Below are 21,790 nucleotides of genomic sequence, written 5' to 3'. Positions count from 1 at the left end.
CAGGGGCTACTCTTTGTTGTGGTATGCAGGCTTCTCATTGCGGTGGCTTCTCGTTGCGGAGCACAGGCTCTAGGCGTGTGGGCTTCGGTAGTTGTGGCTCGCGGGCTCTAGAGCACAGGCTCAGTAGTTATGGCGCACGGGCTTAGTTGCTCCACGGCATGTGGGATCTTCCCGGACCAGGGATCGAACCCGTGTCCCCTGCATTGGCAGGCGGATTCTTAACCGCTGCGCCACCAGGGAAGTCCCGAGAGGCATCTTAAGCAGTGAGTGGTGACACATGAGCTCTGGAGTCAGGCTGCCTGAGATCGAATCCAGACTCTTCCACCAACTGTATGAACTTGGGCAAGTTACTTAACCTCTCTGTGTCTCAGGTTTTGTCTCTGTCAAATGGAGATACTAAAGTAACTATTGGAGAGGTAGGATTTTGTGATAAATGATAATACACATAGTAATCACTCAATAAATGTTGGCTATTAATATACTTGAGTCTGGAGCTCACAGGAGAGATCAAAAATGGACAGATAAGCTGTACACCTGAAACTAACACAACATTGTAAATCAACTATACTCCAATAACGTTTTTTTAAAAAATAGAAATAAAAGAAAAGAAATGGACAGGTAAGTCTTGGAGCCAGCCTATAGAGAGGGTGTTTGTGGCTATTATAGGTTAGCCCACATTCCCAACACCTTACTCTTTGGCCTTTCTGTACTGACAAGGCTAAAGACTAGATACTAGATTCCCCAGGCTCCCTTGCAGTTAGAAGTAGCATAAGACACAGTTTGGGCCAATGAGGGTAAACAGAAATCTGCTGAAGGGATAATGGCAGGTGGTGCTCTACCCCTTCTTTCCCGGAATGTGGATGTTCCGGCTGGAAACCCAGCAGCCAACTCATCACAGTGAGGTGACCGGCAGGAATCACAGAGCCAGGAGAATCACAGAGGTGCCACTTCCGTGACAGTGGAGCTGCCATATCATCACCCGCAACTGCTTATCCCAGGGCTGCTTGATAGGTAAGGAAAATAACCCCCTATTTATTGAGACCACTGGAGTTGGATTTATTGGTATATTATTTGCAGCTGACACAGTAATCAATGCCATGCCTTTGAAGGAGATCCCTTGGTTAGTAACGTGTAGGCAGAGAAAACAGTGTGGCTGTGATCACGGTTTGGAGTTAAAGCAGAGAGGAGGAAGCCCAAAGGAAAACTGAGCTACCTCCAAAAGGGAGGTAGCAGAAATCCAGGAGCGCGTGGCGAAGGAGGCTAAGAGTGGGGCGGGCTTCCCGGAGGCCTGTGCTCACTGCTCCCCGCACAGCTCCTCCCGGCGGCGGTCCCGCCCCGGTCCCGCCTCCCCGGCCACACATTTACCTCCCGAGTCCCCACCGCCCACCGCCAGTGCCGCCCCCAGGCCCGCCATGCCCGCCGACCTCAGCGGCACCTGGAACCTGCTGAGCAGCGACAACTTGGAGGGCTACATGCTGGCCCTAGGTAGGGCCGGGGGGGCCGTCCGGGGGCCTCGGGCTCCGGCCGCGCGTCCGGGTCAGGGCGGAGGAGGCCGGGCTGTCCTGTAGGTCAGTCTCCCTGTCTCCCCTCACCCTCGTCCGTCCGTCCTTCCGTCCCCCCGTCTGCCTGAGGATCCGGCGGTTACCCCGCTTCCCCACCCCCGTCCATCCTCCGTCTCGCTGTCCGTCCGTCTGACCGTCGGACTCCCACCCCCGTTCGTCTGCCAGTCCTCCAGTCGGTCTGCCTGTCCCCCCATCCTTCGGTCTCTCCCATCCCCTTGCCCCCCCACCCGTCTGCCCATGTCCAGGTCCCTCCCGTCCTTCCTCCTGTCCCCCGTCCGCCCACCCGTTCCCCGTCCTTCTTTCTCCCCCGTCCGCGAGTCTCTCTGCCTGTCCTTCTGTGTGTCCGCCGGTGCCCCGTGCGTCTCTACCCCGCGGCCGAGGCTCCTGTCCTATCGCGGACTTCCAAGCAGGAGGGGGCAAGGGTGGCATGGGCCCACCTCGCTGGGAGGCTCGGGGGCACGATGGGGGTCCACCCGGGTGAGGGGGCGCCCCGGCCCGAAGCCCCTCCCGAGAGAACCTCGCTGCGCAGCCGCTTGAACGCGAGGCTCCGGGCGGCGGCTCTGGGATTCCCCGAGCCCAGCGGCCGTCCCGGGGAGGTCCCGGCCGGCCGCATCAGCATCACCTGGAGCTGGTCCGGGACGCGGATTCCCGGGCCCCAGGGGACCTTCCCCAGCCGGTCTCCGGCCGCGCCCGCGCCCCCAGGTGACTCTGGTGCCCGGTGGAGTTCGGGACCTACGTTTGAAATCTTCAATTTTCTGGCTTCTCCTTCCCTCGAGGGCTTGAGGAGGGTCAAGAAACCCAAATCCCTCAGAGGCCACTACCCCGTCCCCCACTACCCCGGGGCCCAATTCCAGCCGGGAGGACTGTGGGTGGCCGTCTGGGGGGGGGTCGCTTCCACTGCCCCCTGCCCGGCTTGGGCTCCGGCTCTCTAAGCGCGGAGGGAAGGGAACGCGGGGGCCTCCAGGGTGCGTAGGGGGCCGGCGGGGCCTCAAGAGTTTATTTCCTGCCGGGACTGTAGAACGCCTCCCTTCCGTGCCCATTCTTAGTTCGTCCTGCCCTTAGTTTAACTCTTCAGACTTGGTAGTTCTGAGCACCTACTCTGTGCCAAGCACTTTCACCTAAATGACGCCCATCAGTGGCGCTATTGACAGTTGGGCCAGAGTTGCTGGGAGTCTAGGGGCCTGGGGGCTGCTCTGGCTCCGCCTCCTCATTATCTGACCTGGGCCTCAGTTTCCCCATCTGTAAACTGAGAGCAGGGGGATCCATTTTATTTCTTTTTTCTTTTAATTGTGCTAAAATAAATATAACATAAAATCGGCCATTTTAACCACTTTGAAACGTACGGTTCTGAGGTTCCTGTGTGTTTTTAAGATCTCCCAGCCTATGGTAAGATTCTCCCCTCCCTTTCTCACACTAAGTAGGGAAGTCTGGAACTTCTCAAGCTAAATCTGATTCATACTGACACAAAACCTCATAGGCAAGGAAAAAGTATTTTTCCTCTACCCATCTTAGGTTCATTGGCTGGAGCCCTGTTAATTAGACTAAAAAAGACAGAGTAGGGACTTCCCTGGTGGCCCAGTGGTTAAGAATCCACCTGCCAATGCAGGGGAGGTGGGTGCGAGCCCTAGTCCAGGAAGATCCCACAAGCCGTGGAGCAGCTAAACCCGTGCGCCACAACTACTGAGCCTGAGCTCTAGAGCCCGCGAGCCACAACTACTGAAGCCCACGTGCCACAACTACTAAAACCCATGCACCTAGAGCCCATGCTCCACAACAAGAGAAGCCACCACAGTGAGAAGCATGAGCACTGCAACGAAGACCCAATGCAGCCAAAAATTAATTAATTAATTATTTTAAAAAAGAGTAACAAGACACGAACAAAGGGAAGTTTGTTAGCACATGCATGGTGAAAACACACAGGAACATTCAGTGATGAGCATCTCAGAGTGGTTAGAACTTGGTTATGTGGCATCTCAGCAAAGAGTGACAAGACAAAGAAAAGGGCTTTGACTTTCTAGGGGTGGCAAATTGTGGGAAGATTAAATACATGGAGGAACTAATGGAAAATGAGAGCTAGTTAGTAAAGTCTATTATGTAAAATCTGATGCCATCTCTAGGCTGATAGGAATCTAGTGTTGTCTCCCTAACTTCTGTCCGACCTGGTACAGAGAGAGGGGGGACACATTTACACAATTATGTCCTGCTTCTGGGGGAAGGGCAGAGAGTTTTTCTTCTATCTTCTTCCCAATCATCTTCATTTCAAAACAGTCAGTATGACAAAGTGGCACGTTTGAGGGTGGCATATTCTACCTTCACCTGAATCTCATTTCCTCTCTTTCCCATTCATAAGAAGGAATTAATGATGACTTTTCCCAAAGGCAGTAAATCCTGATAATGTACTTATCTCCTCACCCCCAAATTAGTGGCGACATGTGACCATAAGTGCTTTCTCCCCTGGTTTCTCTGGCTAGCATCTGGCTTTTTTACGGAGGATAACGTGCTAAAGATCAGGGGATGGCTTTGAATTTTGCCTTGCTATGCTCTTTCTCTTTAACCATTTCCATGGCTGGCGTTTATTTATTTATTTATTTGGCTGCATTGGGTCAGTTGCGGCATGCGGGATCTTTCGTTGTGGTGCGGGCTCTTTGTTGCAGCACACAGGCTTCTCTCTAGTTGTGGCGCACAGGCTCCAGAGGGCCTGGGCTTTGTAGTTTGCAGCAGGGAGGCTCTCACGCTGAGGCGCGCCAACTCAGTAGTTGCGGCCTGTGGCTTAGTTGCCTCGTGGCATGTGGGATCTTAGTTCACCGACCAGGGACGACCCACGTCCCCAGCATTGGAAGGTGGATTCTTTACCACTGGACCACCAGGGAAGGCCCTCCATGGCTTTTAGAGCAAATTTCTTAGAGGAGAAAACAGGGAATGGAGTCAGGGTCAACATTTCAAGTGTGCGAAGACATCTTTTGTTAAGCCTGTCACGTATCGCAAAGGAGCCTTCTGAGTGTTGTAATTAGTGTTTTTCAAATGTGTATTCATGGAATCCTTCACCTGTCCCCAATACTGTCTTGCTTTTCTTTACGCTCTGCTATGACCCCTTGTTGGATACTTTCTTTTTCGTGATTTCATTAGAAGCTTATCAATTATCTGGCACTGTATTAGATCCTAGAGGCCAACAGAGGCTATTTATTTACATTAGCTATATTCATTTATCATCCAACCCATTTCACAGAGGATTAAGCCATAGAGTATTGAGTCAATATCCTGCCTCACTACTCCTTTTTTTACATTTGGTTCAGGTTCCAGAAAGATACTACTAGATCCAGACAACACATGAACTGTTATTTGCAGTCTGTTTCCCAAAAGAAATATAAGTGTGCTAAGGATGCTGGAGTAGAGGCTACTTAGTATAACAGACCACCAAACTGGAAACGCAGATAACTAGCCAGTGATTGTTGGTAATAGAATCAAAGTCATATAACCTCTGAGTTCATTTAGATTCCCCATCTGTTAGAGGTGGTTGGATCAGATTTGATATTCTAAAGTGTCTAAAATACAAACCAAGGGATCTCTTAGTGTTACCTGAAATCTGGGTTCACCTCTTGGTGGGTGTCCAGCCAAAAGACACAACCAAGCCAAAGATCAGGAGAAGAAAGGACTTATTATTTCTTGCAGCAAGTAAGGACAACACTGTGGATCTTTCCCAAAGCAGTGTCTCCCTGAATAGCAAAATTGGTGAAGTTTTAAGCTAAGGGTACGTGCATATTCATGAAGGGGTTTGAGCAGAGGAGAATTCAGCATAGAATTGGGCAGAGTCCAAGCTTTAGTTGATTCAACTCAGGAGGGTCAACACCATCATATCCTCCACCTGGGTGGGGGCCTTAGTTCCTGTGGAACTAAGACTGTATCAGATTGTTCTGTATATTCCTTGAGGAGGAATTGTTACCAAACTCAGGTTCAGCTTCTCCTGCTCAAAAGCCAATACTAAAGAGGCAAGTGTTGGTAGAAAGGGAAGTCGCTTTAATCAGAAAAGCTGGCAATCTGGGGAGAAGTTGGACTCATGTCCCAAAAGCAACTCCAAAGATTATGCTCAGCCATGAAAGTTTTTAAAGGGAAAAAGGGGGAAAAAAATCTCAGTTAATTATTAAGGTAGGAGGTCAGATTCTTCGTCATTTTTCCATTGCTTGCAAACCTGCTGACTTCTCCTGATCTCCCTTTGGATGCTATTTTGCCTGTGTGGTCTGCCTGTAAATTTGCTCAGGGAGTTGCTGGGGGTAGAAAACTAGTCATTCTTTACTTAATTCTTCATTCCTACTTCTTTTAATCTACGGAAAGAATCAACAGGTTAGGCAAGGCATTGTGGACATTTAGTAGAGCATAAGTCAGGAGTTAGGTTAAATGTTACCTTGTGATGTCATTGTCACAATTAAGGTTTAAGGGGAACAAAAATAGGCAAGCAGGAAAGGGGCAAGATAGCTGCTTACAGAAGTAGGACTCTGTTTTATTGCTGAACTATTTTTTCTTGACGGCTTTTCCTTTGTTCCTGCATTACTAAGACCTGCTCAAGGGCACTCATTATGGCCAGGCTTAGATCACAAAATGGCTAGGCCATGGGACTTCCCTGGTGGTCCAGCGATTAAGACTCTGTGCTTCCAATGCAGGGGGCGTGGGTTCAATCCCTGGGGAACTAAGACCCCACATACCGCACAGCATGGCGAAAAACTAAACTAAAATAAAATAAAAATAAAAGGCAACACCAAAAAAATAAAAATGGTAAGGCCAAAAATGGTTTCTCTTATGTCAAGAAAGCCATGCCTGGTTCTCTTTCTCTGGGTGGGGACCCCCTAACCTATCTGCTTACATTAGCATTTTATACAATAGCTGAAATCAGCCTAAAACCTATTGCCAGTTGCCAAAAGCCTGGGAAGAAAATGATTTGGCACACATGGCTATTTGTGTGGCAAACTCTCTTCTGCCTTCCACGTGTAAAAACATAGACTCCAGGGTCAATGCATTTCTCCTGGGCAAAGTAGGGGCCCAGATCCAGATGATTGTAGGCTCTTGTTACTCAAGGACCGGCAGAACTCCTTAGAATGCAGACATTTGTGCCTCATCCCAGATCCTGGATCTATGGAATCAGTATCTGCGTTCAACCAGATTCTTCGGTGATTCTGAAACTGAGTAGAATCCTGTGGGGCCCTCATGGGTACAAATCCTTTCTGTGTCCCTCCTTTCTTATTTGTAGGAAGTAGGCTTCATTCAGTTTCCTTGACCTTCCCTGGGTTCCAAAGATAAGATTCAAGTTGCTTATCAGGGAAAGTAGGGAGTGCAGAAACAAAGGAGGAGCAGTCAAGAAACAATAGTGCAGCCTTGGGGCAGGATCCTTGTTCCTCCTCAAGGAATATACATAACAATCTGATAAAGAACATTCAGTGATGAGCATCTCAGAGTTCTTATGCTTGAGTTCTTATGCGGGAACCAAGGTCTCCACCCAGGTGGATGATGGTAACTTCAGACTGAGCACAAGATCCCTAGAACACCACCCTGAAAGTCTGCACACAGTGGAAGAGAGCAAAGACTCTGACCCCCTCCCCAAATGATTCTCCCTTTAAAAATGTTTATGGTTGTTTTTTTTTATAAATGTATCTATTTATTTATTTTTGGCTGCACTTGGTCTTCGTTGCTGCGCCCGGGCTTTCTCTAGTTGCGGCGAGCAGGGGCTACTCTTCGTTGTGGTGCGCAGTCTTCTCATTGCGGTGGCTTCTATTGTTGCGGAGCACGGGCTCCAGGCACGTGGGCTTCAGTGGTTGTGGCATGCGGGCTCAGTAGTTGTGGCTCACGAACTCTAGAGTGCAAGCTTACTCTAGATGTGAGTAGTTGTGGCTCATGGGCTTAGTTGCTCTGCGGCACGTGGGATCTATCCGGACCAGGGCTCGAACCCGTGTCCCCTGCATTGGCAGGCAGATTCTTAACCACTGCACCACCAGGGAAGTCCCCCAGCATCTCTTTTGAGGGGGAAAATTACTCCTTTCTGACTAAGGCTGATCCTGCAACTCCCCAACATGGCTCTGATACTGCGCTTTCCTAGCTTCTGCCAAATTGCAGGGAGAAGAAAGGCAATTTGTCCTTTGGAAATTGAAGAAAGTTTGCTTGGGTTCTAAAGGCTGGAGGAGCTAGCTCTGGATTTGGGAGTTCTTGGTGGACCCCACAATAGCAAAGAAAGACCGAAGGTGTGAAGCTCTAGGCAGGAAAGAATGCTGTGCTAATGCCTGCAAGGGCTTGACCATCTTGTCTGGACTCCCCTTTAATCTCATGAACATGAGAAGGCAGGGATTACCAGCTTGTCCAAGGTCACCATGTAAACTGGATTTAAAGCCAGTATCTCTTGGCTCCAAGACCCACATTGCCTCAAGATTAGAAGTGGCTTTGGGATGAAGGGTTAATGTGAACAGATGAAGTTTAGAAAAGTAAATGTTTGTGTTGGCCTCTTTGAGATCCTGCCCTAAAATGTGTATGCTCACACACATCCTTATAATAGGATGTGCGTCCTTTAGATTGTTTCCTCCTCCTGCTGGAATGTCTTGTTTCCTACTTAAAAATCTAATGGTGTGGAAAAGCATGGTTTGACCTGGACAGAAGCCTTATGACTACTAAAGCCATTTGGCCACTGAGGTCATGGTAAGTGTAGACCTGGCAGAAAATGACCAGAACTTAAGCTAATTTAAATTTTGATCTTTAAAAAGGCCAGCCTTGCAACTGCAAATCTGTTAAGTGACAATCTTACAATGTGGTAGTGAAACCGAGTGCGGCCTGCGCACGGAGGCCTTCTTTTGTCCACCATTTCTTCTTCTTTTTTGAAAATATTTATTTATTTATTTGGCTGTGTCGGGTCTTAGTTGCGGCACGCAGGATCTTTTGTTGTGGCACAGGCTTCTCTAGTGGCGGCGTGCGGGCTCCTTTCTAGTTGTTGTGTGGGGGCTTAGATGCCCCACAGCATGTGGGATATTATTTCCCCAACCAGGAATCAAACCCGAGTACCCTGCATTGGAAGGTAGGTTCTTAACCACTGGACCACCAGGGAAGTCCCTGTCCACCGGTTTTTAAATTTTATTTATTTATTTATTTTTGGCTGTGTTGGGTCTTCGTTGCTGCGTGCGGGCTTTCTCTAGTTGTGGTGAGCGGGGGCTACTCTTCTTTGAAGTACGCGGGATTCTCACTGCAGTGGCTTCTCTTGTGGAGCATGAGCTCTAGGCAGGTGGGCTTCAGTAGTTGCAGCACGCAGGCTCAGTAGTTGTGGCGCATGGGCTTAGCTGCTCTGCGGCATGTGGGATCTTCCCGGACCAGGGCTCGAACCCGTGTCCCCTGCGTTGGCAGGTGGATTCCACTGCGCCACCAGGGAGGTCCCTGTCTACCATTTCTTACAGGCAAGACTCCAGCCTCCATGACCTTCCCTGAGTTCCAAAGGGTGGATTTCAAACAGTTGCTAATCAAGAAGTTGCAGCCAAGAAACCACCTGAGGCAAGATTAAAGGGACCAGGGAAGCTCATTAAAGTGAGGAGATGACCACATGAGATGAGGTTAAGGAAGTGCAAGCCCTGCTCACACCCTAATCTTGTCAGAGACTTCCTCGCCTTTGAACCACTGTTATAAAACCCTTCATCAAATCCTCTGGGGTTGGGACACACAGTTTTTTGAGGCCAAAGCCCGCTGTGTGTCCCTTTGCCTGGCAAAGCAATAAAGCTCTCCTTTTCTACTTAACCCAAAACTCTGTCTCCTGGATTTGATTAGGCGCCGGTGCGCAGAGAGGCCGAGCTTTCAGTAACAGTAGTACTAATTATAAATTTACTAGCAACAAATCATCTCACTGATGGTAAAAGCATAACTGATGTAAAGTAATTATCTAAAGTTTGGATTCTTGTTTGTTTGCCTTTTTTTGTTTGTTTATTTGTTTTAATTTATTTATTTTTGGCTGTGTTGGGTCTTCGTTGCTGCACGCAGGCTTTCTCTAGTTGCGGTGAGTGGGGGCTACTCTTTGTTGAGGTGCGCGGGCTTTTCATTGCAATGGCTTCTCTTGTGGAGCATGAGCTCCAGGCGGGTGGGCTTCAGTACTTGTGGCATGCAGGCTCAGTAGCTGTGGCTCGCGGGCTCTAGAGCGCAGTCTCAGTAGTTGTGGCTCACAGGCTCTAGAGCACGGGCTCAGTAGTTGTGGCGCACGGGTTTAGTTGCTCTGCGGCATGTGGGATCTTCCCGGACCAGGGCTCGAACCCATGTCCCTGCATTGGCAGGCGGATTCTTAACCACTGTGCCACTAGGGAAGCCCTGTTGTTTGTTTTTCTTCCACATACAGAATAGGGTTTAAGGAAAGTCAGTGATAACTATTTTAAATTTGGCTTGGTCATTTTAATAATCAGATAAATATTTTAAGGGTTTAGCCTCAATGTTTAAACATTGCTGAAAACAAGTAAAGACTGGATCATTTGCATTTCTTGCTAAAAACTTGAGTTCTATGTTAAAAAAACTAAAAAAAATTTTTATTGAAGTATAGTTGATTTACAATGTTGTGTTGATTTCTGCTGTAAAACAGTGATTGAGTTATACGTATGTATTTTTCATATTCTTTTCCATTATGGTTTATCACAGGTTATTGACTATAGTTCCCTGTGCTATACAGTAGGACCTTGTTGTTGATCCATCCTATATATAATAGTTTGCATCTGCTAATCCCAAACTCCCAATCCTTCCCTCCCCCACTCCACCCCTCTTGCCAGCCACAAGAGGAGTGTGAGTCTATGTCTGTGAGTCTGTTTCTGTTTCGTAGATATTTATATTTTAGATTCCACATATAAGTGATATTATATGGTATTTGTCTTTCTCTTTCTGACTTATTTCACTTAGTATGATAATCTCTAGGTCCATCCGTGTTGCTGCAAATGGCATTATTTCATTCTAAAACATTTATACTATCATTGAGCTTAGAAATGGGTGGGACTGGGAATTCCTTGGCAGTCCACTGGTTAGGACTCCACGCAGTCACTGCCCAGGTTCAATCCCTGTTCACAGAACCAGGATCCCGCAAGCCACATGGTGAGGCCAAAGAAAGAGAAAAAATTTTTAAGAAGACAAAAGAATGGGTGGGGGCTAATGAGATGCTGAATGACCCCTACTCAGGGCTTGGCCACGTTTTCTAGGCTGGAAATGGAAGTATGAGGCACCTGGCCCCGAGAAGCACAGCTAACCCCAAGTGGCAGTCGTGTCAGGAAAAACCGAATCTGTTAGGCAAACAAATTAAAACGGGTCAACTCTGGGACCAAGCTACCTGCAATGAGGTATGTAAATCTCTGCAATGAAGATTCCTAAAACTTTATTCTACGTAATAGGACAGTCCCTAAATAGGAGAACCATGCCCTGTGACTCATAGAATTGTCCAGGGTGACGAGCCAGCATACAGCTGTGGCTGCCTGATCTTGTCACAACGTGTCACCTGCTCTAAACGTTCCAGTGGCTACCAGCTGACTCCATCTTGCTCTGGGTTGAAGCCCTATTGTCCTTACTGTCCCCTCGCATCTCATCTCTAGGTCCCCTCCTCCTCCTCAATCTCCCTCATTCTGTTCCAGCCACCCCAGGCTCCTGGGTGTTCCTGAGACCATCTGGCACGCCCTTCCTGGTGTCCTTGTGACCTCTGTCTTACACTTCTTTCCCCCCAAATCTGCACAGCTTACAGCTCACTTTGTCATCTCCCTCAGCTCTGGCTGAAATGGCACTTGGCTTCCCTATTTAAAATAGCAACCCTGTGTCCTCAAGTCCATTCTCTACATCTGCGTCTTTATTCCTGTCCTGCCCCTAGCTGGGATGAAGTGAGAGAGTGGCACTGACATACATACACTACCAAATGTAAAATAGATAGCTAGTGGGAAGCAGCCGCAGAGCACAGGGAGATCACGTCGGTGCTTTGTGACCACCTAGAGGGGTGGGATAGGGAGGGTGGGAGGGAGACATAAGAGGGAGGGGATATGGGGATATATGTATATGAATAGCTGATTCACTTTGTTATAAAGCAGAAACTAACACACCATTGTAAAACAATTATACTCCAATAAAGATGTTAAAAATAAATAAAATAAAACAACAACCCTTACCTCTAGTACATAATGGGTTGATAGCCACTTAATGGGAGCTGTCTATACCAAAATGCTGATCGTCTCAGTGTTCCATGTTTTGGTGTGTGACTCTTTTAAAGCTTTTAAAGATTTCTCAATGTATAGTAGTATTTGCATGATTACAATGTTTTTTGAGGTGCTTTATTTCCTCTTTTTTCATTTTAATTTTCTTGTTTTAATTTTTAAAATTAAAAAAAAATTTAAATTATTAAGTTTTTGTTTGGCTGCACCACACAGCTTGCAGGATCTTAGTTCCCCGACCAGGGATCGAACCCAGGCTCTTGGCAGTAAAAACGCCGAGTCCTAACCACTGGACTGCCAGGGAATTCCCTGTTTGTTTTTCTTTTTTGTTAGAGGTGCTTTGTTTTGTTTTGTTTTTTTCCCCTGTGTTCGGAAACTGTTCAAATGCTGTCTTAATTGGAAGTGTAAATGTATAAAGCAGAAAAAGGTGTCTGTGACTGAGGCTGGATTGGGGCCTGAACCCAGTCCCCTTGGCTTCCTCGTCCTCTTGTCAACCTCTGAGGGGATTCCCAGAACTGTCTCTGCCATGCCCAGCTTCAGGTCCATCACCTAACGCACAGCCAGCCAAATGAACTTTCCCTGAAAGCTGTTCAAGATTTTTAATCAGCCTCCGGAAGGAGATTTGCCAGGATAGCTGACCCTGTAGATCCAGTTTTGTCAGGAAACGACGCTGAAGTTGTCAAAGCAAGACTAGCCATCAAATGCAATGATTTTGAGGACGGCTGCCAAATTCTTAGCCTTTGCATCTCAAGGAAATGTTGAAATGTCTTCTTTTCTTTCTAAAAAATTATTTTTAAGATATTGACTTTGCCACGCGTAAGATAGCCAGGCTTCTGAAACCACAGAAAGTGATTGAGCAGAATGGGGATGCTTTTACCATCCACACGAACAGCAGCTTCAGGAGCCACCTTGTGAAATTTAAAGTTGGAGAAGAATTTGATGAGGATAACAAAGGCCTGGATGACAGAAAATGCAAGGTAAAAATTAAAGTAATGACATAGGCTGTTAGTTTTGCAAGGTTACCTTGGCACCCTCCCTAGTAATACCTGAGGATGTTGCTAGAGCAAACCAGTATTTTCTCCCATCCCTCATGCAGAGCTTGGTCATCTGGGACAATGACAGACTCACGTGTGTGCAGAAGGGGCAAAAGAAGAACAGAGGCTGGACCCATTGGATTGAAGGGGACCAACTCCACCTGGTACTTGCCCTGTTTTGTTCTTTTTTTAAAATATAGTTGATTTACAATGTGTTAATTTCTGCTGTACAGCAAAGTGACTCAGTTATATATATATATATATATTTTTTTTTTTTTTTTTTTTAATTTTTTTTGCGGTACGCGGGCCTCTCACTGTTGTGGCCTCTCCCGTTGCGGAGCACAGCCTCCGGACGCGCAGGCTCATCGGCCATGGCTCATGGGCCCAGCCGCTCCGCCGCATGTGGGATCTTCCCAGACCAGGTCACGAACCTGTGTCCCCTGCATCGGTAGGAGACTCTCAACTACTGTGCCACCAGGGAAGCCCTATATTCTTTTTTATATTCTTTTCTATTATGGTTTATCCCAGGACATTGAGTATAGTTCCCTGTGCCATACAGTAGGACCTTGTGGTCCATCCATTCTATATGTAATAGTTTGCATCTACTAACCCCAAACTCCCAGTCCATCCCTTCCCTCCCCCACCCTTGGCAACCACAAGTCTGGTCTCTATGTCTGTGAGTCTGTGCTTCATAAATAGGTTCATTTGTGTCATATTTTAGATTCCACATGAGTGATGTCATATGATATTTGTTTTTCTCTGTCTGACTTACTTCACATAGTATGATAATCTCTAGTTGCATCCATGTTACTGCAAATGGCATTATTTTGTTCTTTTTTATGGCTGAGTAGTATTCCATCGTGTGTGTGTGTGTGTGTGTGTGTGTGTGTGATATCTTCTTTATCCATTCATCTGTCAATGGACATTCAGATTGTTTCCATGTCTTGGCTATTGTGAGATATGCTGCTGTGAACATAGGGGTGCCTGTGTCTTTTTGAATTAGAGTTTTGTCTGGGTATATGCTCAGGAGTGGGATTGCTGGATCATATGGTAATTCTTTTTTTTTTGTATTTATTAATTTATTATTATTATTATTTTTATACAGCAGGTTCTTATTATCTATTTTATACATATTAGTGTGTATACATGTCAATCCCAATCTCCCAATTCATTTCACCCCACCCCCACCCCTGCTTTCCCCCCTTGGTGTCCATACATTTGTTCTCTACATCTGTGTCTCTATTTCTGCCTTGCAAACCAGTTCAACTGTACCATTTTTCTAGATTCCACATATATGCGTTAATATATATTTCTTTTTCTCTTTCTCACTTGCTTCACAGTCTCTAGGCCCATCCACGTCTCTACAAATGACCCAATATCGTTCCTTTTCATGGCTGAGTAATATTCCATTGTATATATGTACCACACCTTCTTTATCCATTCATCTGTCGATGCGCATTTAGGTTGCTTCCATGTCCTGGCTATTGTAAACAGTGCTGCAGTGAACATTGGGGTGCATGTGTCTTTTTGAATTATGGTTTTCTCTGGGTACATGCCCAGTAGTGGGATTGCTGAGTCATATGGCAATTCTATTTTTACTTTTTTTAAGGAACCTGCATACTGTTCTCCATAGTGGCTGCACCAATTGACATTCCCACCAACAGTGTAGGAGGGCTCCCTTTTCTCCACATCCTCTCCAGCATATGTTATTTTTAGACTTTTTTTTTTTAACATCTTTGTTGGGGTATAATTGCTTTACAATGGTGTGTTAGTTTCTGCTTTATAACAAAGTGAATCAGTTATACATATACATATGTTCCCATATGTCTTCCCTCTTGCGTCTCCCTCCCTCTCACCCTCCCTGTCCCACCCCTCCAGGCTGTCACAAAACACCGAGCCAATATCCCTGTGCCATGCGGCTGCTTCCCACTAGCTATCTACCTTACGTTTATTAGTGTGTATATGTCCATGACTCTCTCTCGCCCTGTCACAGCTCACCCTTCCCCCTCCCCATATCCTCAAGTCTGTTCTCCAGTATAGACTTTCTAATGCTGGTCATTCTGACTGGTGTGAGCTGGTACCTCATTGTAGTTTTGATTTGCATTTCTCTAATAATTAGCGATGTTGAGCATCTTTTCATGTGCCTATTGGCCATTTGTATGTCTTCTTTGGAGAAATGTATATTTAGGTCTTCTGCCCATTATTTTGATTGGGTTGTTTGTATTTTCTTGTTGAGTGTTCTTATTTTTGATGAGATTATTAAAGAAAATGCTAAACAGGAAACCATGACCAGCAATCCTATCATCCCAACTCACTGTTTTCAGTTTGGTATCTTACCATCCAGTCTGTTAGAATATTCTTCCTTTTCATTCAATAGAAAAACATATTCCAGGTTTCTAAATAATTTCCCTATTGAATTCATCATGTATAAATTGAATACATATAATAACGTAGCAAACTGGCTGCATAATATTCCATCAGGTTCATGAACTCTCATATTATTAAAACATTTTCTTAATTTCAATGTCCAGGAATATTTCAGGGTGTTTTTAGCTATTTCTTTTTTTTTTTTTTTTTTTTTGCGGTATGCGAGCCCCTCACTGTTGTGGCCTCTCCCGTTGCGGAGCACAGGCTCCGGACGTGCAGGCTCAGCGGCCATGGTGCACGGGCCCAGCCGCTCCACGGCATGTGGGATCTTCCCAGACCGGGGCATGAACCTGCGTCCCCTGCATCGGTAGGCGACCTCTCAACCACTGCGCCACCAGGGAAGCCCTCAGCTATTTCTCAAATTCACATAAACAGAATTTTTTGCGTGCATGGATTTATTCCCTTGGGAAGAATTCACAGAGAGGATCAGTGTTGTCAGAGACATCATTGCCTCCTGCTACTTTGTTGCCTTACTCGCTTCCAAAAGGGTATATCAATTTCTTATGCCACCAGCACTTAAAAACCATACAAATTATAGCTCAACCTAATCAATAATTTCTCAATATAATCTAGAGGGTATAAAATTGTACATAAAGGCTTAATTATGGCTTTTAAAATGAGAATTTCTTCCTGCCATACAGGTATGTTACAATGGCTTACATTTGTTTAAAAAAATTATTTATTTATTTATTTATTTATTTGTGGCTGCATTGGGTCTTCATTGCTGCGCACGGGCTTTCTCCAGTTGCAGTGAGCAACTACTCTTTGTTGTGGTGCGCAGGCTTCTTGCTGCCGTGGCTTTTCTTGTTGTGGAGCATGGGTTCTAGGCGCACGGGCTTCAGTAGCTGTGGCATCTGGGCTCAGCAGTTGTGGCTTGTGGGCTGTAGAGTGCAGGCTCAGTAGTTGTGGCGAACGGGCTTAGTTGCTCTGTGGCATGTGGGATCTTCCCAGACCAGGGCTCGAGCCCATGTCCCCTGCATTGGCAGGCGGTTTCTTAACCACTGTGCCCCAGGGAAGCCCTGGCTTACAGTTTTTGAGTGATGATTTTGCGTGTGATTACTTAGCTAAATCCTTTGAGTGCATTTTCTCACTTAGTCTTCAAGACAGTCCTGTGGAAGGGACACTATTTTTCCCATTTACAAATGAAGAGACTGAGATTTAGAAATTCCCCAAGGTTGTAGAGTAGAGATTCAAATCTAAGTCTGACAAGAATGTGTGCTTCCAACTCTGTTTTTTTAAGTCTCAACATACATGTGAAATCTAGGTGAGATCCATGAAAACAAAATGAGAACACTCATCTTAAAGTTGGATATGGGTGGTATTTGAGAGTCTGGGGAGTCTTTGATTACAAAGACATTGAAGATATTTTGATTCTTAGATTGACAAATCTCACACTCTTCTGGCAATAAAAAGAAAGTTAAGAAACTTGCCATCACAAAAATGTAACATGAAACTACAAAGAAAACACAAATTTGTTTGAGGATTCAGATTAGTTGGCTGTAAGAAGTAATGTTCAAATTGCATGCATCCCTCTTTGGCATAGCCAAGAACTCTGCCGAAGCAGAGGATAGAAGGACCCTTGCTCTAAGGATACTCTTGGGATGATTCTTACAAGCTGTGATACAATAAAAATAAATATTTGAACAATCCCATTCACCACTGCAACAAAAAGAATAAAATACCTAGGAATAAACCTACCTAAGGAGGTAAAAGACCTGTACTCAGAAAACTATAAGACACTGATGAAAGAACTCAAAGATGACACAAACAGATGGAGAGATATACCATGTTCTTGGAATGGAAGAGTCAATATTGTGCAAATGACTATACTACCCAAAGCAATCTACAGATTCAATGCAATCCCTATCAAATTACCAGTGGCATTTTTTACAGAACTAGAACAAAAAATCTTAAAATTTGTATGGAGACACAAAAGACCCCAAATAGCCAAAGCGGTCTTGAGGGGAAAAAACGGAGCTGGAGGAATCAGACTCCCTGACCTCAGACTATACTACAAAGCTACAGTAATCAAGACAATATGGTACTGGCACAAAAACAGAAATATAGATATATGGAACAGGATAGAAAGCCCAGAGATAAACCCGCACACCTATGGTCAATTAATCTATGAAAAAGGAGGTGAAGATATACAGTGGAGAAAAGACAGTCTCTTCAATAAGTGGTGTTGGGAAAACTGGACAGCTACATGTAAAAGAATGAAATTAGAACACTCCCTAACACCATACACAAAAATGAACTCCAAATAGATTAGAGACCTAAATGTAAGACCAGACACTATAAAACTCTTAGTGGAAGACATAGGAAGAACACTCCTTGACATAAATCACAGCAAGATCTTTTTTGATACACCTCCTAGAATAATGGAAATAAAAACAAAAATAAACGAATGGGACCTAATGAAACTTCAAAGCTTTTGCAAAGCAAAGGAAACTACTAACAAGACAAAGGACAACCCTCAGAATGGGAGAAAATATTTGCAAATGAATCAACGGACAAAGGATTAATCTCCAAAATATATAAACAGCTCATGCAGCTCAGTATTAAACAAGCAAACAACCCAATCAGAAAATTGGCAGAAGACCTAAATAGACATTTCTCCAAAGAAGACATACAGGTGGCCAAGAAGCACATGAAAAGATGCTCAACGTCACTAATCATTAGAGAAATGCAAATCCAAACTACAATGAGGTATCACCTCACACCAGTTAGAATGGGCATCATCAGAAAATCTACAAATAACAAATGCTGGAGAGGGTGTGGAGAAAAGGGAACCCTGTTTCACTGTTGGTGGGAATGTAAATTGATACAGCCACTATGGAGAACAGTATGGAGTATTTTTAGTTAAAAAACTAAAAACAGAATTACCATATGACCCAGCAATCCCACTACTGGCATACACCCAGAGAAACTATAATTCAAAAAGACACATGCACCCCAATGTTCATTGCAGCACTATTTACAATAGCCAGGTCATGGAAGCAACCTAAATGCCCATCGACAGATGAATGGATAAAGAAGATGTGGTGCACATATACAGTGGAATATTACTCAGGCATAAAAAGGAACGAAATTGAGTCATTTGTAGTGAGGTGGATGGACCTAGAGACTGTCATACAGAGTGAAGTAAAGCAGAAAGAGAAAGACAAATATACATTAAATCATATATGTGGAACCTAGAAAAATGGTACAGATGAACCGGTTTGCAGGGCAGAAATTGAGGCACAGATGTAGAGAACAAACGTATGGACACCAAAGGGGGAAAGTGGCAGGGGTGGGGGTGATGAATTGGGAGATTGGGATTGACATGTATACACTAATATGTGTAAAATGGATAACTAATAAGAACCTGATGTATAAAAAAATAAATAAGATAAAATTCAAAAATTCAAAAGAAATAGAGTATGCATACATACAAACATACATACATAAATAAATATTTGGTCTTTGTACCTGGTTCCTAAAACCCCTGGAATCTCAGAGTTATGAGAGTGTCTTCTGTGTGCTAATGAGCCGACTGGTGGCTGGGGGCCCTCGATAGCTTCAGGATGGGGGCTGGTCCCAAGAAAGATCAAGGCCGGATTAGAAAGCTGGAACTCTCAGCACAGCCCCTGAGCTTGGGTGAGGGAAGAGGATCTGGAGATTAAGTTAATGACCAATGACCAGTGATTTAAGCTATCATACCTGTGTAATGAAACCTCCATAAAACCCCTACATAAGGGGGTTCAGAGAGCTTCCTGGTTGGTAAAGACATAGAAGTGCTGGAAGGGTAGCCCTCCTGGAGCTCTGCCCGCCCTGCCAAACGCCCCACCCCCCCACCCCGCCCCCGGCGATACCTTGTCCTATGCATCTCTTCCGTTTGGCTCTTCCTGAGTTGCATCCTTTACAATAAACCTGTAAGTACAAGTAAAGAGTGTTTCTGTGAGCCATTCTAGCAAAGTATTGAACCTGAGGGGAGGGGGTTGTGGGAATCCCTCATTTACAGTTGTTCGGTTGGAAGTATATGTGGCCTGGGACTTGTGACTGATGTCTGAAATAAGGGCAATCTCATGAGACTAAGCCCTTGACCTGTGGGGTCTGCACTAGCTCTGGTCCTCAGTGTCAGAACTGAATTAAATTCTTAGCCATTCCAGCAGTGGATAACGCTCCGCACTCCCAATGCAGTGGGCCTGGGTTCGATCCCTGGTCAGGGAACTAGATCCCACATGCATGCCACAACTAAGGAGCCCACATGCTGCAACTAAGGAGCCTGCCTGCCGCAACTAAGACCTGGTGCAACTAAATAAATAAATATTTTTTTAAAAAGAGAAAGAAAGATACAAGTAAAAGTGAAACTTTAAAAAAAGAAAAATTCTTGACCATCCAGTTTGGCGTCAGAGGGTTGGAGACATGGGATTGGAAAAGACACCACGTACCTGGTGTCAGAAGTGTTGTGACTAATGGTAATAGACCACATGCCAACTCATCTTCTTTCGTCTTCCCTTCCTCCCTGCCCCTAGGAAATGTTCTGTGAAGGCCAAGTGTGCAAACAGACGTTCCAGAGAGCTTGATCTGTATCCAGCCGCAGAGTCTACATGTGGCGATGGCTTAATGCTGAATTATATTCCAGAATAAACAGGTGTTGATCTGTCCTGGCTTGGTGGATGGGGCCTTGTGGTCAGAAAGGTGTCACACATCCTGTACCAGAAGCCATTTGGATTGTGAGAAAACTTCTCAGCTTCAATAAACCTGTCCAATGAGTATGATGTTTTCCTTCTAAATTTAGCATATCCTTATTTTCAGAAATATTTGGAAGCCTTCTAGGCACACCACTGACACACCAATGAACAAGTTTTAATTCCCGTCTTCCAGGTCTACTGAGGAAAATGGAGGAAACAAACAGTCTGAACAGTGGTGAGAAGTATAGGCAGCTGTGAGAGCTCAGGAGGGGCAAACCTGACATCTGGGGATGGGCAAGTGGTGGCAGGGGTCTGGGGTATTTCTGGAGGTGATCCTTAAGCTGGGACCTGAAGCATAGGTAAGCAGGAAGCATTCTAGGCAGAAGTTGGAGGGATGTTTGAAGAACTGAAAAGATTGCTATAGCTGCAACTTAGGGTGGTGCATTGGGTGGGGTGGTGGGGGAGAGACGGCAGGCGAAACTGACATGACAGTCAGGGGCCCTACCATGAAGAATCTTGAATGCTAGGGTGAAGAGGTGAGATTTTTGTCCCCAAGGTAATAGGAAGATGGTGACAGGTATTAAACAGATATGCACAATTAGGTTGGCTCAGAGGAGTAACTCTGAATGCAGAGGGATGAAAGATTGTGGCTGGGGGATGCGAATCAGGAGGCAGTTTGGAAAGCCTGGTGGAAATCACAGTGTGAGGTGACGTCATTCAGGATCACCTGGAGCCCAGGTCTCAAATACGGGAAAAGGACTCCTGGGACTGGAGAGAAGTAACCAATTATTAAGGAGGCAGAATCTATAGTCCAAGGTGATGGATGAGGTCTAGGGATGCTGGCAGGGGGAAGAATCAAGGGAGGTGCTCTCTTTTGTTTCAGGCTGCTATAGGAAGGGTGAGGCCCATCAGAAAGAAGGTAACACAAGCAGAAGAAGGAAGTGGAGTCAGAACTTCAGATTCTGAGGTGCCTGTGCCGGGTGAAAGCCAGGCTGCCAGGAGACAATGGATAGATGGGTCTGGAGACACGCACAAGTTGTCGAGCATATAAACTACACATATGGATGAGACTGTCTGGGACATTATGTTTAAAGTGAGAAGAGAGAAGCCCGAGGTACAAACCCCACAGCCCCAGGACCAGAGGGGCGGGAAAAACAGGGAGGCATCAGGAAAGCAAAGGAAGGAAACGTTCAGGTTTGAGGGAGGGTTCAGTGCTCTCTGAGATGCCCAAGTTATCCATAAGGCGAGGTGCAGGATTTTGCCATCCTGGTGAGGATGGTTTAGCAGCACAACTGGTACTGAAGCAGCATGCGAAGCGTTTTGGAACCAGCAGAGGCGAAGGGGTACAGACAGTGAGAAGCAGAAGGGACGTGGTGGTAGTTTCAGGGAGTCTTGGAGGGGAGCAACTTGGCGAGATGGATGGAATTTATGGACCATAGAGTCTATGCCAGATGATAAGGCAAGTCAGGGAAGGACTCATGGCCACTGAGTACTCACCACGTGCTAGGCTCTAAGCTGGGCTTTAGGGATTCCGTGGACAACAGCAGAGGAAAGGTCTGTGCCTGTAGGAGCTTACCATCTGCTGGTGATGTCAGAAATCTATAGGAAGTTAAAGTGTGAGTATCAGGTATAGCTCTTGTTTTAAGTGTGGACAAAAAATGTGGCCTGCCATATCACTAAACCAAGAATGTTGCAGCCATCAAGCCACCAGCCACTGCGGCAGCCTCCAACTTTGCACCCTCAGGGGACCCAGGATGGAGAAAAATAGGATACTGGCCTTAGATAGCTAAGGTGCATATAAAAGGAATTATTTCAATGGGCCCAGACTCTTGCATCTTCCCATACATAGAAAAGTGCTAAATTCATTAACTTGAGATGTCTGTTTTGTTTTTCGTATTTATTTATTTTTATTTATTTTT

At 45.6% G+C, this 21,790-nt stretch overlaps 1 protein-coding gene across 1 annotated transcript; it reads left to right on the top strand.

Moving 5' to 3' along the window:
• Positions 1 to 1,344: 1,344 nt before the first annotated feature.
• On the top strand, positions 1,345 to 19,953 carry RBP7 (retinol binding protein 7). The gene is made up of 4 exons (XM_029227244.1): positions 1,345 to 1,485; positions 12,533 to 12,711; positions 12,831 to 12,932; positions 19,713 to 19,953. Exons 1-4 carry the CDS (start codon positions 1,413 to 1,415, stop codon positions 19,761 to 19,763), a joined length of 405 nt encoding a protein of 134 aa, XP_029083077.1. The 5' UTR covers positions 1,345 to 1,412; the 3' UTR covers positions 19,764 to 19,953.
• The last annotated feature ends 1,837 nt before the right edge of the window (positions 19,954 to 21,790 follow it).

This window comes from Monodon monoceros, unplaced genomic scaffold (genome assembly GCF_005190385.1).
Source record: "Monodon monoceros isolate NGI ecotype Baffin Bay Population unplaced genomic scaffold, NGI_Narwhal_1 Super_Scaffold_18, whole genome shotgun sequence".
Taxonomy (NCBI): Eukaryota; Metazoa; Chordata; class Mammalia; order Artiodactyla; family Monodontidae; genus Monodon; species Monodon monoceros.
The sequence above is the reverse complement of the archived record's forward strand: the minus strand, read 5'-3'. Positions and strand labels throughout refer to the sequence as shown.

Bases quoted from the DNA above. Each gene is read 5' to 3' on its own strand.
- RBP7 (XM_029227244.1), top strand. From the start codon at position 1,413: ATGCCCGCCGACCTCAGCGGCACCTGGAACCTGCTGAGCAGCGACAAC. The intron at 1,486-12,532 runs GTAGGGCCGGGG...ATTATTTTTAAG, and splicing joins GGGCTACATGCTGGCCCTAG to ATATTGACTTTGCCACGCGT. The intron at 12,712-12,830 runs GTAAAAATTAAA...TCCCTCATGCAG, and splicing joins TGGATGACAGAAAATGCAAG to AGCTTGGTCATCTGGGACAA.